Source organism: Solanum pennellii, chromosome 3, assembly GCF_001406875.1.
Source record: "Solanum pennellii chromosome 3, SPENNV200".
Classification (NCBI taxonomy): Eukaryota; Viridiplantae; Streptophyta; class Magnoliopsida; order Solanales; family Solanaceae; genus Solanum; species Solanum pennellii.
This window is the reverse complement of record NC_028639.1, coordinates 53178127-53194564: the sequence shown is the minus strand read 5'-3', so window position 1 is coordinate 53194564 and position 16438 is coordinate 53178127. Positions and strand designations below refer to the sequence as shown.

At 34.1% G+C, this 16438-nt stretch overlaps 1 protein-coding gene across 1 annotated transcript; it reads right to left on the bottom strand.

Moving 5' to 3' along the window:
- Nucleotides 1-6090: 6090 nt before the first annotated feature.
- Nucleotides 6091-7438, bottom strand: LOC107014186 (mediator of RNA polymerase II transcription subunit 18-like). The gene is made up of 5 exons (XM_015214038.1): nt 7403-7438; nt 7182-7281; nt 6750-6807; nt 6317-6673; nt 6091-6190 (listed from the first exon to the last, which is right to left on the bottom strand). The coding sequence occupies exons 1-5, from the start codon at nt 7436-7438 to the stop codon at nt 6091-6093; spliced, it is 651 nt and encodes a 216-aa protein (XP_015069524.1).
- Between the last annotated feature and the right edge of the window lie 9000 nt (nt 7439-16438).

Here is a 16438-nt window from a genome sequence, read left to right as displayed (position 1 = left end):
CTTCTACTGTGGAGTCCAGATCCAGTGCCCCTTCAAGTTCTCAGAAAGATACACCTGACAATCCGTTCTACTCCATAGATCTGAACAACACTAGCTTGCCTACCGGACCTAGTCCTTGGCAAGAAATGCTGCCTGATAATCTTTTTGAAGGCCTAGGCATAAAGCGTCTGAGTCTAATATCTTGGCAGCAAGTGAAGAATTAGTCATTGAAAGTCTGGCTATGATGCGGGAAGAGGCGAGGCCTGAGCAAACTGAAGCTTTGCAGAGGGAAGAGGTAAGAGATACTCAACCCATTTTTGATAAAACTCCTGACATTGGAAGGTATCCTTCTTCCACCTCTTCAGACTCTGAAAGTGAGGAGGAACCCCTAAAATGGAAGGTTGAGCGAACAGAGGGTGAAATGTCTAGGAAGGGAAAAGAGAAGGTTGTGGAAGAGGCCCCTAGGACAAGACCTACAACTAGGTCTGCTGCTCAAAAATTGATGGCCGATGCCTTAAAGGCCAATTAGAAGTGCCAGAACCTTTAAGGTATCAAACTTCAAATTGCCTAAGTCTGATGTTGTTGAGTTGTCTGCTGAGGAAGTTGAAAAGAAAAGTAAGAAGAAAAGGTCAGGAAACAAAAAGGCAAAGGGTTCGAAGAAGGTTGAAAAAACAAAGTCCAAAAAGAAAAGTTCTGTAGGAAAAAGGAAGAGATCACAGGGACCAGGTGCCCAAAACAGGAGTGAAGAGAGCGTCAACATGCAGGAAGTTGTTGACAGCCTGAGAAAGCAAGCCGTCTTGGCTGGGAGAGTCTTTGATATGGGAATAATCAATCTTCCCGGCATGGACTCTCTTCATGATATGGTAGAAATTCAATCATGGCTGCATTTGTTCAACAGGATATCTCCTATCTTCTATGAAGAAGAAGTGCGCGAATTATATTATAATATTCAATTCAAAAAAGATGGGAGTATCCTCACAAGGGTCAATGACATTGTTGTACATCTAGATGAGGGTCTGTTGAGCAAAATTCTCAGGGTACCTAGAGAGGGGACCGGGTCTGTGACAGGAAAAACTTGCTCTACTGAGTTTGTGTCCTTGTTTTCAAAGATACCCACAACCAAGGTTTCTGGGATTTATAAGAAGGTCATGAAGAGCGAGTACCAGTTGGTGTTCGAATTTGTCAACAAAGTTCTCCTTCCTCACACTGAAAAGAGGACCTCAGCAACTTTTGCTGACTTGTTTCTGATGGAGTTGTTGTGCAGCTTCAAAGCCCTGAATCTCCCAGGTCTTATGCTTGAGCATATCTCCAAAACCGTCATCGAGAGGAAAGGGGTTCATGGAATGGGATACGGATACTTTCTCACAGAAGTATTCAAGCATTTTAAAATTCCTCTCAGTGGTGGCAAGGTTGGGACAGTGAAACAAACTGTTTGTAGAGAGTACCCTGGTCGAGTGTGAGTGTATTGAAGGGAGAGGCAATCCCAAGAGGAAGATGGCTCAACTCATCGAAGATCAGGATCAACTAAAGCATTAGGTTGAGGAGCTCACTTTGCGTTTGAGTGATAAAGAGGCCGAAATTGCCTTACTCAAAGCAGAACTACTTACTGCACAGACTGAGGGACCTGGTACTTCCGTGGTACAAGCTCTGGAGAGAGAGAATGCAGAGTTGAGGCTAAGATCACTGCCTTACAGGAGAAGGCAATTAAAGATAATGATGCTGCCAATGCACGACTCACTCTCATCATCCAGTCCCTGTCTCATCAACCTCCTTCTTCCTAGAGTGTTAAAAACCTCCCTTGTGTCTTTATTTTTGTGGCTTATCTTTGTGTTATTGGATTATCAGTTTGACTTTAATGTATTAAATGTTATTGTGGAATGCTGGTTAACTTATTCCTCTGTTGTTCTGGTTATAATCTTTTGTGAATGCTTTTTTTTTCCTGATTGATTGCTATCTAGCTTTGGTCTTATTCAGTATTACTGTTTACATCATTGGTTTACTGCATATCTTTTTTATGATGCCAAAGGGGGGAAGTAAAACTGGTAAGTAGCTAAATGATTATGTATGTGGGGGAATATAGTGGTGTCTGAGACTATAGTTTGTCATCATCAAAAAGGGGGAAAATGTTATTTGCAGTTTTGATGATTTGACAAACTTAGGGACCTTGTAAAGGTACCAGGTTTCTTACTTGAGTGTTGAACATGAAAACAAACTCAGGGACCTTGTAAAGGTATCAGGCTCTCAATGTGACGAGCCGGTTGACTGCCAGCTGGAGAAGGTACAGAAAGTAGGTGCACTCTTCCCAACGGCGTCAGAAAGTGGGACTTCTCCAACCAATGGCAAAGAGTTTAAGGAAAGTGACTTGTCCATATAAAAGGGGCTTTCCTAAATATCATCGGTTGTTTTTGCAACTTGACAAAGAACTTTTCAAGAACTCTTGCAAAGGCCATTACCAAGAAAACGACAGAATTATTCTAAGAACAACTGAAATCTCTGGAGCATTTAGTGTAGCTGTTTAAGAATATATTCTCTTGTTCTTACATTGTAAACTATTCCTGAAACTATAAAGGAATCTGTGGGAAGTGTTGAAATTCTAAGTTGTCTAAGTGGGATAGCTTAGTGGGTAGATTCATTTCTACTTAGGCTTGTTAAGTAATAGAGACTATTGCTTGAACGTGAGATTAAAAACTTCTTCTCACATTTGTTGTAATCGTGTTTTACTTTCGCTTTTGAAGATTAGTGAAAACGATTGAAAATCCTGTGAAACAGGTCGTGGTTTTACTCCCTTAAGCAAGGAGGTTTCCACTTAAAATCGTTGTGTTGGTTCAAACTGCATTTAACTTTCTGTTTATACTTATTCGTGTAGTAAGGGACCTGGTTCATTGTTCTGTTAAGTGAAGGCACATATTCTATCACAACAGAAATGTCACACTGACAATTTCCTTATTTTCTCTATTCATTCGAAAATAAATATATCTTTAAGAAATATATTTTAAAGAATTTCCTTATTTTCTCTATTCAAATCTTCAAAAATAAATATTTTTTTTGTTATTATATTTTTTAAATATATCTACAATTAAGTAGGCATTTGACCATAAAGAATTTGCTTATTTTCTCCACATAAAATCTTCACAAAAAAATTATTTCTGTATTATTATTATTTATTATATTTTTTAAAAAAATATCTCTTCTATACTGTTCATTCTTATCTCTAAAAAGAAGATATTGTAATTTCATAACAACCGGTATAGATGATAAAAGATAGGGCTATTTAAAATAGAATTATAATTGATAAGCTAATCTTGAACTTGGTTAATTGGCTTATTAGTGTTGAATTATCGTATTAATAGTTGGCTACTAGTATAAAATTTTATATTTAATTATTTATCGATACAAGGGTGAATAACTTTAATTTTGTATTATATAAACCGGTCAATCTGTTAAGAATTATTTACTTGTATTTTTAATCCTACTATATAGTATAAGGTACATATTATTAGACCTAAAATTTCATTAATATTTTGCCGCTCTTTATATGAATTGATACGTATTCGTGAGTTAAACTTCTTACGGATCTACAAGTTAGCAAGTCTGGATCATAATGGACGAATCTTCACTTCTTGTATATAAAAATGTATATTTGATTTGTATTTTAGTCTTGAAATATTAAATTGTATTGGTTCACTTCTTGTATAAAAAATATTGTATTGGTGAATATTTGTTTTAAAAAAATATACGTTCATGCACCATCAAAATTTAGACTTTCATCCATTTCTCATTGTAATTTATAACTACGAAATTATTAGCTTAAGTAGAGCTAGAAAAATCATTTTATTCTATTGAAGATAACTCTATTGATTGGTGAAAGTGAAATAAATCGGAGGATGAAATGATTGAGTCAAAATTTGTCACAACCGGGTCGTTCGGTCACCTACTATAACACCTAGAAAGGAGAATTATTGCTATCCAATTTAAAACAAGCAATGCGGAAATCAATAAACAAGAGATCTCTTTAATATAATACTATATCATAAACATGAAACTCGAATGTAAGAATCTTTCTTTTTTACAATTAACCGAAAAATCCTCCCAATGAACTAATCTAAACAGGTACAAGAGCTACTAAGATAGTACAATGTATAATGAAATAATATACATCTCCCACCATACGAAAAGAGAAGTAGAAGTTATCAGAGGTTATCATCTAAAAAGTATCATTTTTTCTACACACGTTGGTTATGTGATTTATGGAGACTTGAGTTACTGTGAACTCATTGCCATATCAGTTCTCAATGCTACTCCCTAAATTCTTAAATCATATGTATAAAATATGACTTTCTGTGGTTTGAAATAATGACTAAAAAAATAGCTCAAAGGCTCTCTTGGAAATCGATGATTCCTCTCTTTCTTAAATGTGAAAGCATTTACTCTTTGGGTCGGAGTACTTAGTTCACATATAATCTTTTGAAGAAAATAAACTTCACTCTTACTCTTACTCAATTCATCTCTCAAGTCTTGAAACAAGTTCAAAAAATAAATTTAAAATACTTTTGAAATGACCCTAAAAACTCTATAGACTTGGATCTTCACTCCTCTTTATGGATAATTTATATATGTTTAGAACTCATTCAGCGAAGTTAGAATCAATAGGAAGTGTTTATACACTTCGCAAGGACTAAAACGGGCTAAACTGTGAAAATGGGTTGGGGCAAACATCCCAAGCGCAGTGTTGGATCAGCGCGCTAGCCCTAAAGTTCAGAGACCCATTTTAAGCGCAATGGTGACGCGCCTCCCAGCCTCTCTGGCGCATCTGGGGCGTGCTGCGGCAACTTTTCCTTAGGCTTTCCTGACGAATTTTTCAACTATTTTTCTGATCTTAATTCGATTAATTTCTATTCTTTTTCTCAATCTTTCTATAGATCCAATTACCCAAAACATGTACACAATAATCTAACTCAAAACAACTCTAATAATCAACACAATTATCTCAAGAAACTTACCAATCTCAGGCCAATTCAAGAACGAAAGCAAATTTAAGAACACACATCAAGAACATCAAACTTTAAACTTTTTAGGATGTTGTTTACGTTGAAGTAAACATATTTTGTATGTGGGTGAACGAACTCAACGCTCCGTGAACTCACATACCTCTTAGGAACAAATCCTTGGTGTAATCCGCAACCAAAATCTCAAGAACTTGAAGAATCTTGACATTTTCTTCTCTTTTCTCCTCTTGAGTTCTTTTCTCTGCAACACTAGCGGGGAGTTTTGAGTGCCTAAACTGAAAAAATTCAGTTTAGACCCCAACTTAATTACAAAAAATTAAATAAATTAATTGGGTATTGAAAAGACCATAATATCCTTTTAAGTTCAGATAATTTTCCTTATCTAGACAACCCAACTTCAAACGGGCATATCTCCCTCATACAAGTTTGAAAATTAGCAAACTCAGTGGCTTTGGAAAGAGGATTTTAAGACATTTTATTTGATATTGTATTTGCTACCTAATACTTCATTTACTAAAATTTCTTCTCGTTTGAAGTTTGATATTACCATTTGGAAGAGGTGAAATTTTCACAAACAAAACAAAGAACTTTTAAAATGAAAAGTAAGCTACACGCAATCTTGCATTCTACAAATTTTATCAAAGTTCAAACTTCAAATCAAGCATAATTTTTCTCAAATTCTCTTCTATTTTATAGAAATCTTAACCTTTTTTTTCTAGTAGGATACTTTTTAATGACTAAGTACAGTTTTTGTGAAGTACTTTAATAAGTTGTTTAGTTAGCATAATTTTAAAAGTATTTTTGTCATATACAATTTAAAAGTCACTTCCGCCTTAATCCGGATATCCACATTCCTAAATCATCAACAATTACATACATATAATATTTGAAAAAGATAGCTTACTGTAATAATCACAGACCAAAAACATTTAAACATTTCATGTGCTTTGAGCTTAACACATCAACAAGGAAAGTATAAAATACCTAAGAGAAAACGATTGTAGATCAAAGAGAGCAAGAGTCCTCCAGCCATTTAGCAGTCACTCGATAACAAACTTAGTTTTTTTGAGACAGAATTATGGCACTGAGTAAAACTACATTTTAGTTACTTGGTGCCTCTACCATCCGACATGAGAGATGCAGCAGCTGCAGCAGCGGTAGGAACAACCCCTGTTGAGACACCAGGTTTTGACAAATGAAGGAGCCTGAAGACAAAAAAAATCATTTTTATGTGCAACATATGATCATTGAAAAAAGTGATAAAATATATTATACCAGGTACGACTAGCCAATTATTATTATGGACAACAAACCAATATAAAGATGCTTACGGTGCAAGATATTCACAGAAGGACGATACAGACGCGACAACTTCATTATAATTTGTAGATGAAGTTGGTGCGGTCACTTCAACTAGATGAATGCCCGAAGTCACGGGCACTGCATCATCGATAGCATGAAGTTTCAACATCTTATTGATGGATGAAACTGTTACAGTTATCAGGGCATCTCTTTGGAAATGAAATGCAAAACCGACTCTCAGATGCTCGTGGTCTAGCTTGTAGCCAATATTTTTAAAGAAGATTAGTGCATTCTTGGTTATTTTGCTTTCTTGCACTGGTCTCACCAAGAATGAGCTTTTTTCAGCGCCAGAACCTCTCATCGGACCACCAACATGCCTAACAGTCCTATTGTTGATCACATAAAAAATGTTAGGCTTCACGTATCCTCAGAGACAGGCGCACAACGAACCAAATCTCTTACCATGTGTCTTCTGGCTTCTCAAGATCACATACAAGCCGTATTTCTGATTCTACTGACCCTGAGAATGGTAAGCAACAGACCACATGGTCAATATAACCCACAGACAAAACAAGCAGGAAAGGGGAAAAGGAAAATAATGGGAGAAGCCATAAATGATTTTTAGACATTATTTTACCAATTACATTTGAATGATCATAATTTGTTTTTTATTCTTGTCTAACCAAGAGGAGAAATTAGTCTTAAACAAATATGTGAATTGTGATCATATGTAGACAACTGCGAAGACAGTTATATATGTCAAAACTCTAAGGCGAGCAAACCTCCATACGAATGCATTGATGGTTGCAAACATTTGTCTCAATCACATCAATACATACCTGACCATTAAGTTAATTCTTAGTACCTAACAGTTCAACGAGAAATCTCACTTACCTATGTTTGGAACACTTTTGAGGCACAATTCATGGATCCTTAAGCCTTGTTTACGCACACCACAAAGCCCTTGAAGCAGAATTTCAAGGGCTTCGACATGCTGCAGGTATGATTAGCAGTATCAATATCTTTTCAAAATGCTGCAGGGCCAGTTTTTAGAAGTAACATACCTTACCTTACTAATTATAAAAGAAGAAAAAAGAGAGATAGGGGGAACTTACTTGAGTCTCAATAATTCCTTGAACAACACACTCCATTTCTCACTTCAATTTATTCTAACACACGGGTAACAAATTCTTTATAACACACCTGTGAATTAAAAAAGAAATTAAGTTGAACTGAAGAGTAAAAAAAGAAAAATCTGATACCTAACCGAAATCATAATAGAGTGAACACTCTTCATATGAGAAGTGCATTACTTGAAAATATTGGCTTATAAGTACTTTTGATGTTTGCCAAACGAGTAAATAAGTTTAATGTTCTTATAAGTAAACCTCTTACAAGTCAGTTTTTTGTTTATCAAACTCTTGCTTGCACTCAAATAGACCATTTATAATTAATATAAAAGAAAGTTATACAATCAAATACATCATACTTGGAACATAGAATAGTTAAAGCGAAGTAATTGATTTACCATATTAGCGTTGACATTAATGGATTTTCATATGAATTTACTTTTGGATGGAATATTTGATCCAATATGCACAATAAACTATCAGACTTGCTCCTATCGTTAGCTATAACAACATCAAACTTACTAAGTTCCTTCAAGAAATTAGGTGGTAATGTTGGAATGCTATCAGGTTCTATCAATTAAGTCACTGTACACATAGTTGAACCCCTTGTTCGACAAATGTATTTCTACATACGTATAGCAGCTTATGTACACTCTATCCTCTCTAGACTCGACTAGTAAAATTTCACTGACATGTTCTCAAAATTTGCTAATACTAATGCATGATTTGAGTCCAAAGGATCAAACACCTTCCTTTTATCTTAAAGTAAAATTATATACTTAACTCAAAAACCCACACACAAGCCACCAGGTAACCAACAAACAAGAAAAAGAAAAAATACAGAGACATGAAAGAACAAGTATCCATCAAAATCGATTGTTTATGCAATGATTCATTCAAATAGTAAATACATAAGTAAAGAAACAAAACTTACGGTTATCATCGATATTCCACTTAACAAGCTCAGCAAAAATACAGAGAATGACTGCAAAAAAATGGAGGAAAAGAAGAGAAGAAAAATGAGTATAGATTTTAATGAATTTTCTTTAATTTCTCTATAATACTCAAAAATAAATATATTTTAAAGAATTTCCTTATTTTCTCTATTCAAATCTTCAAAAATAAATATATATTTATTATTATATTTCTTAAAATATAACTTCAATTAAGTAGACGTTTGACCATAAAGAATTTTCCTTATTTTCTCCACATAAAATCTTCACAAAAAAGTTATTCTGTATTATTATTATTTATTATATTTCTTAAAATATCTCTTTTATATGGTTTTTTTTTTCTTTCTAAAAAGAAGATATTGTAATTACATGACAACCGGTACAGATACTAAAAGATAGGACTATTTAAAATAGAATTATAATTGATAAGCTAATCTTGAACTTGGTTAATTGGCTTATTAGTGTTGAATTATCGTATTAATAGTTGGCAACTGGTTTAAAATTTTATATTTAATGATTTAATGGTTTATCAATACGGGGGTGAATAACTTCAATTCTGTATTACATAAACCGGTCAATCTGTTTTGAATTATTTACTTATATTTTGAACCCTAGGTATATAGTATAACATACAAATTATTAGACCTAAAATTTCATTAATATTTTGCCATTCTTAGACTTGAAATATTAAATTGTATTGGTTCACTTCTTGTATAAAAAAAATATTGTATTGGTGAATATTTGTTTTAAAAAAATATACGTTCATGTATCCTCAAAAATTTAGACTTTCATCCATTTCTCATTGTAATTTATAACTACGGCATTATTAGCTTAAGTAGACCTAGAAAAATCATTTTATTCTATGGAAGATAACTCTATTGATTGATGAAAGTGAAAATAATTCGGAGGATGAAATGATTGAGTCAATATATGTCACAATCGGCTCATTCGATAACCTACTATAACACCTAGATAGGAAAACTCTTACTATCCAATTGAAAACTGGCAATGCAAAAATTAATAACAAGAGATCTGTTTAATATAATACAAATTAATAAACATGAAACTCGAATATAAGAATATTTTTTTACAATTGACTAAAAACCCTCCCAAAGAACTAGTCTAAATAGGTACAAGAGCTACAAAGGTAGTAAAATGTATAATGATATAATATACCACTCCCACCATAAGAAAATAGAAGTAGAAGTTGTCGGAGGTTATCTGGTGGCGCGCCGCCCAGCCTATCTGGCGCATCTGGGGCATGCCGCAGCAACTCCTCCCTAGGCTTTCCTGGCGAATTTTTCAACTCATTTTCTTACCTTAATTCGATTAATTTCTATTTTTTTCTCAATCTTTCTTTAGATTCAAATACCCAAAACATGTACACAAGAATCTAACTCAAAACAACTCTAATAATCGATAAAATTATCTCAAGAAACTCACCAATTTTAGGCCAATTCAAGAACGAAATCAAATTCAAGAACACACATCAAAAACATCAAACCTTAAACTTTTTAGGATGATTTTCATGCTGAATTAAACATATTTGGTGCGTGGGTGAACAAACTCAACGGTCCGTGAACTCACATACCTCTTAAGGATCAATCCTTGGCGAAATTTGCAACAAAAATCTCTAGAACTTGAAGAATCTTGACATTTTCTTCTCCTTTCTCCTCTTGAGTTCTTTTCTCTACAACTCTAGCGGGGAACTTTTAGTGCATAAACTGAACAAATTCAATTTAGACCCCTACTTAATTACCAAAAATTAAATAACTTAATTGGGTAATGAAAAAGACCAAAATACNGGGCACTGAGTAATACTACATTTTAGTTACTTGGTGCCTCAACCATCCGAGATGAGAGACCAGCAGCTGCAGCAGCGGTAGGAACGACCCTTGTTGAGACACCAGGTTTTGACAAATGAATGAGCCTGAAAACAATAAAAATTATTTTTATGTTCAACATATAATCATTGAAGAAAGTGATAAAATATATTATACCAGAGACAACTAGCCAATTATTATTACGGACAACAAACCAATATAAAGATGCTTATGCTTCAAGATATTCACAGAAGACGATATTCACTAAAGACGATATTCACAAAAGACGATACAGACGTAACAACTTCATTATAATTTGTAGATGAAGCTGGTGCGGTCACAAAGAATTTTTATTATTATATTTCTCAAAATATCTTAGGTGTTTGACTATAAAGAAATTTCCTTATTTTCTCCACATAAAATCTTCACAAAAAAAATTATTTCTTTATTATTATTATTTGTTATATTTCTTAAAATATCTCTTCTATATTTAATGGTTTATCGATACGGGATGAATAACTTCAATTCTTTATTAGAAAAACCTGTCAATCTGTTAAGAATTATTTACTATATTTTTAATCCTAGGTATATAGTATAAGGTAATATTTTGAGGTATATATTATATGTATATTTGAAGTGTATTTTAGTCTTGAAATATTAAATTATTTTATTGGTGAATATTTGTTTTAAAAAAGAACATACGTTCATGCACCCTCAAAATTTAGATTTTGATCCATTTCTCATTGTAATTTATAACTACAGAATTATTAGCTTAAGTGGAGCTAGAAAAATCATTTTATTCTATGAAATATAACTATATTGATTGGTGAAAGTGAAAATAATTTGGAGGATGAAATGATTGAGTCAATATACGTCATAATCGGATCATTCGATCACCTACTATAACACCTAGATAGGAGAACTCTTGCTATCCAATTTAAAACAGGCAATGCGGAAATGAATAACAAGAGATTTTTTTAATATAATACAAATTAATAAACATGAAACTCGAATATAAAAATCCTTTTTTACAATTAACTAAAAACCTTCCCAAAGAACTAGTCTAAATAGGTACAAGAGCTACTAAGGTAGTACAATGTATAATGATATAATACACAAATCCCACCATAAGAAAATAGAATTAGAAGTTGCCGGAGGATATCGTTTCTTCACCTCAGAAATATTATTGAATCCTGCAACTAGACTACCCCAAATGGCATACAAGAGTAGTATCAGTACAAACAACACATATTGTTAGGATCATTAGTCAACCTAAATCAATCACATGATATCATGCACATAATCAAGAACAAGAACTTAAAAATGCCATTAGGATCCACACACTTCACCCAAGTCACCCACCTCCTTCTGTTGTCGACTCTTCTATATAAGCCCTTATATCATCATATTAAACCATAGTCTAACTCTTATATCACATAGAGATTTCCACCAATACAAGACCACCACTAACTTTGATAATCAATCTATTATTCCCCTCAAGCTCTCATGCCAAAAACTTGCTTAACGACATTTAAATTAAATGAGATATAAACATGCAATACAGTTTAGCAAAACATATATACATTTATACCTATAAGTATAAAATAGCCCACACCTCCAAAGATCCCTAAAATTACCATTACGATATTTAGTATCTCATCCTTGTCTACACAACTGCCACCCAAACATCTAAATACGCCAACCCGATCCCTCATGACACGTATGTAAAAATATGAATTGTGATAAATTTGGTCGACACACAGTACCAACATGTAACAATCATGTCATGAAAAAGTAAGCTCAATTCTCTCATCAAACCTAATTCACAAAAAAATGGTAATGCACATGTGTGGCATCCTATCCAATCATTAGTATATCAACATGGTACCTTGTAACACCCACAAGTTCTAAGTAAAAAAATTTTAGTGCGAGATTAATGAAATACCAGAAGAAATAGTCCTAGGTCGCCCTTTTTTCTCTCCAAGAACGAAGTTTGCAGAAAAAAAACGTTTAGCAAACTCAAAATATATGTTCCAAGTCTCCATCTTACAACACACCCTCAAACATTGACGTTGTAAAACCATCATTTCACACGCTAAGATCAATTAAAGGAGTTCGACTCGCCTGAATTCGATTTTGTAAAGTCGTACATGCTCCTGATCATCTTGAATATCACTCAAATCATTAAATTCATAAAAAATTCTCCATCCATTACCGAATTATTGTAGACCTCACCTGACTTAGATTCCGTCCATGTGTAGCCTATGCTGGAAATTTCCAAGTTACTACTCAAAAGCTTTCTTTCCCAAATTCTTCCCTATTGGTTTATTTATAACGACGGGAACATGTCGTCACAATAACTCATTTTTTAAAGAATATTGGTTAAGAGCATATGTTTATTGATTAATACATTTTTTAAGATAATATATCTTAAATATTTAACTTAATTTTATTTATAAAGTTTCTTATTTGTCAAATATAAAATTTTAGTATTTAAATATTATTTTTAAAAGTTAATATAATCTTATGATCGCATTGTACATTCAAACAATACATATGTAATTATAATGTAACAAACAAACATGCAAGTGTTACTCTAATTACTCCATCCGTCCAATAATAGTTGTCCACTATATTATGTTCAACAATATTTGTCCAGCTTAGAAAATCAAGAGATAAATTACACTTTATGTCTATTTTATTTTTACTATTAAATAATTTTTATCATCTAGAACATTTCTCAAAGTATTAAATTTAATTTTTATCATCTAGCACATGTCATGACTGAAGTTATGATCTCACACACACAACAGAATGTCATGACTGAAGTAATAATCTCACACAAACAACATGTTATTGGCAGTTTTGATGATTTGACAAACTTAGGGACCTTGTAAAGGTACCAGGTTTCTTACTTGAGTGTTGAAGATGAAAACAAACTCAGGGACCTTGTAAAGGTACCAGCCTCTCAATGTGACGAGCCGGTTGACTGCCAGTTGGAGAAGGTACTGAAAGTAGGTGCACTCTTCCCAACGGCGTCAGAAAGTGGGACTTTTCCAACAAATGGCAAAGAGTTTAAGGAAAGTGACTTGTCCATATAAAAGGCACTTTCCTAAACATCATCGGTGGTTTTTGCAACTTGACAAAGAACTTTTCAAGAACTCTTGCAAAGGCCATTACCAAGAAAACGACAGAATTATTCTAAGAACAACAGAAATCTCTGGAGCATTTAGTGTAGCTGTTTAAGAATATACTCTCTTATTCTTACATTGTAAACTATTCCTGAAACTATAAAGGAATCAGTGGGTAGTGTTGAAATTCTAAGTTGTCTAAGTGGGATAGCTTAGTGGGTAGATTCTTTTCCACTTAGGCTTGTTAAGCAATAGAGACTATTGCTTGAACATCTCTATTTCTTGAACGTGAGATTAAAAACTTCTTCTCACATTTGTTGTAATCGTGTTTTACTTTTGCTTTTGAAGATTAGTGAAAACGATTTAAAATCCTGTGAGACAGGTCGTGGTTTTACTCCCTTAAGCAAGGAGGTTTCCACGTAAAATCGTTGTGTTGGTTCAAACTGCATTTAACTTTCTGTTTATACTTATTCGTGTAGTATGGGACCTGGTCCATTGTTCTGTTAAGTGAAGGCACATATTCTATCAAGTGGTATCAGAGCGGCCACTCTCTATTTGGTTAACCCCAAGGAAGTGATATCTGTTCTAGAATGGCCGCTCCATTTAATCTAGAAGAAGATGAGTCTTCAACAAGGCCTCCTCGTTTCAATGGACATTTCTACAGTTGGTGGAAAGTTAGAATGCATGATTTCCTCATGGCTGAAGATAGTGAGTTATGGGATATTGTACTTGATGGACCGTTTATTCCAATGATAGAAGAAAAGGATGGAGAGAAAACCTGTCTTGTTCCAAAGCCTAGACAGAAATACGATGAAGCTGATAGAAAAAAGATAGAAAAGGGCTACAAGGCAAAAACTCTTCTTGTCTGTGGGATAGGACCTGATGAGTTCAATCGTGTTTCAGCTTGTGAGTCTGCTAAAGAAATTTGGGATTGTTTAAAGACAGCTCATGAAGGAACTGAATAAGTCAAAGAATCAAAGATTGATATGCTTACCTCACGGTATGAAAACTTCAAAATGAAGGAAGGAGAAACAATTCATGAGATGTTCACAAAATTGTCCGCCATTACTAATGAGCTGAGAAGTCTTGGTTAACCTATCAGCATGAGCAAACAAGTCAGAAAAGTTCTTCGAATTCTTCCAAATTCCTGGGAAAGCAAGGTTGATGCCATCACAGAAGCTAAAGATTTGAAGGTTCTGACAATGGATGCTCTCATTGGAAATCTGAAGACACATGAGATGAATCGCAATCATGATTTATCAAAGAAGGAAGTCAAAAAGGATAAGTCATTAATGCTGAAGTACAAATCAGATGAAGATTCCAGTGATGATGATATGACATATCTCATCAACAGATTTCAAAAAATTGTGAGAAATAACAAAGGTTTTAAAAGACGAACAAGTGGTCCTCGAAATGCTACTCAAAATGATACATGCTACAAGTGTGGTAAAGCTGGACACTTTATTAGAGAGTGTCCTCAGCTCAAAAATGAAAACAAGGAACATCAGAAACCAAGAAGTGACAAAGAGAAGAGAAGGGACCTGGTACTCGGTAAGAGTGATCGAAAGGTTGCTGCTGACTATGTGGTCAAAAAGGCGCTTGCTACATGGGGTGACNCTATGTGGTAAAAAAGGCGCTTGCTACATGGGGTGACTCTTCAAGTGATTCTGAAGATCCTGATGAACCAAATGATGTGTCTATGGTGGCTGTGCATGAAGAGGAAATCATTTTCAATGAAATGCTTGCTCTCATGGCTCATACAGAAAATGAAGAAGAGGATGACAAGGTAACTCTTCTTGATATGAAAAATGATCTAAATAATTATTCTATTAAAAAATTGAGAACATTGGCAAAAGATATGATTGATTCTGTAATTGAGTTAACCTCTTAAAGAGACATCATGAATGCTGAACTTGACAGTATAACTGAAAACAAAGTTAAACTGGAGGAGAAAATATCAAAAATGGTGTCTCTAGAGTCTGATAATACTGAACTTAAAAACCAGTTGAATCAGATAACTGAAGAAGCTGAAAAGCTAAATGGAATGTCAAATGGTTTACAAGTTGAAATTCAAGAAAAATTGAAAAGCTCTGAAAAAAATCTGGGATTGTCTATGGAGAAGAGCAACAAATTAGAAAAGGATATTGTCAAACTTAAGGAAGAACTTGAAAAATCTCGTAAGTGGACAAAATCCTCTAAATTGTTGTCAAATGCAACAAACCAGAGTAATTTCAATAAGAAGGACTAGGAAGTTTGAATATCACTCCTCCTTTTAATCCTCACAGTAAGTATGTGTTTGTGTCTGACAATCTGATTTGTCTTCATTGGTAAAAATGGGCACTAAAAGGAAGAGTGTGCTGGCTGGAGAAACTCCCATGAAAGACTCTCTAATTATGCTGAAAGCCAAAACTTATCAAAAGAAAGACGTGGTCCTCCAAGGCCTGTTTCAACTGATAGATTTTCAAAGAAAAAAATTTTCACTGCTCCGATGTCCTTTGTTAGAAAGTTTCAAAAACTGCCCTATTGGACTAAATACAATCTGATCACTCCTCTGTCTGCCTTCTGGGAACTCAAATCTAAATGGGTTCCCAAGCTAAACAAGTAATTCTTGGTGCAGGTGAGTGAGAGGAGCAGCAGTCAATCTTGGTATATGGACAGTGGATGCTCTAAATATATGATTGGTGACATCAAAAATTTCCTCTCACTCAAGACACTTCAGGGAGGAGGTGTCTCTTTTGGTGATGGAAAGAAGGGGTACATTTTGGGAGTTGGTAAAGTGGGAAGGTCTCTTGAAGATTCAATTGACAATGTGTATCATGTTGATGGGTTGAAGTACAGTCTCTTGAGCGTGTCTCAAATCTGTGACAAAGGAAATGAAGTAAAGTTTACTTCTGAGAAGTGCACTGTGGTTAGTCTAACTACAAAGAAGGTAATTCTCACTGCTTTCAGAAGTAAAAACATGTATGTGGCCAACTTAGAAACGTCTCATGGAGATGACCTGACATTTCTTAGTGCTCAAAATGAAAATGCTGATCTATGGCATCGTAGGCTAGGGCATGTGAGCTCATATTTATTGAACAAATTGATTTCTAAGGACCTGGTCCGAGGGTTGCC

Excerpts from the sequence above, each read along its gene's own strand:
- LOC107014186 (XM_015214038.1), bottom strand. The coding sequence starts at position 7,438 with ATGGAGTGTGTTGTTCAAGGAATTATTGAGACTCAA. Across the intron at positions 6,808-7,181 it reads CAAAAGTGTTCCAAACATAG|GGTCAGTAGAATCAGAAATA; the intron begins GTAAGTGAGATT and ends TACCATTCTCAG. Across the intron at positions 6,191-6,316 it reads TTCTGTGAATATCTTGCACC|GCTCCTTCATTTGTCAAAAC; the intron begins GTAAGCATCTTT and ends TTTTGTCTTCAG.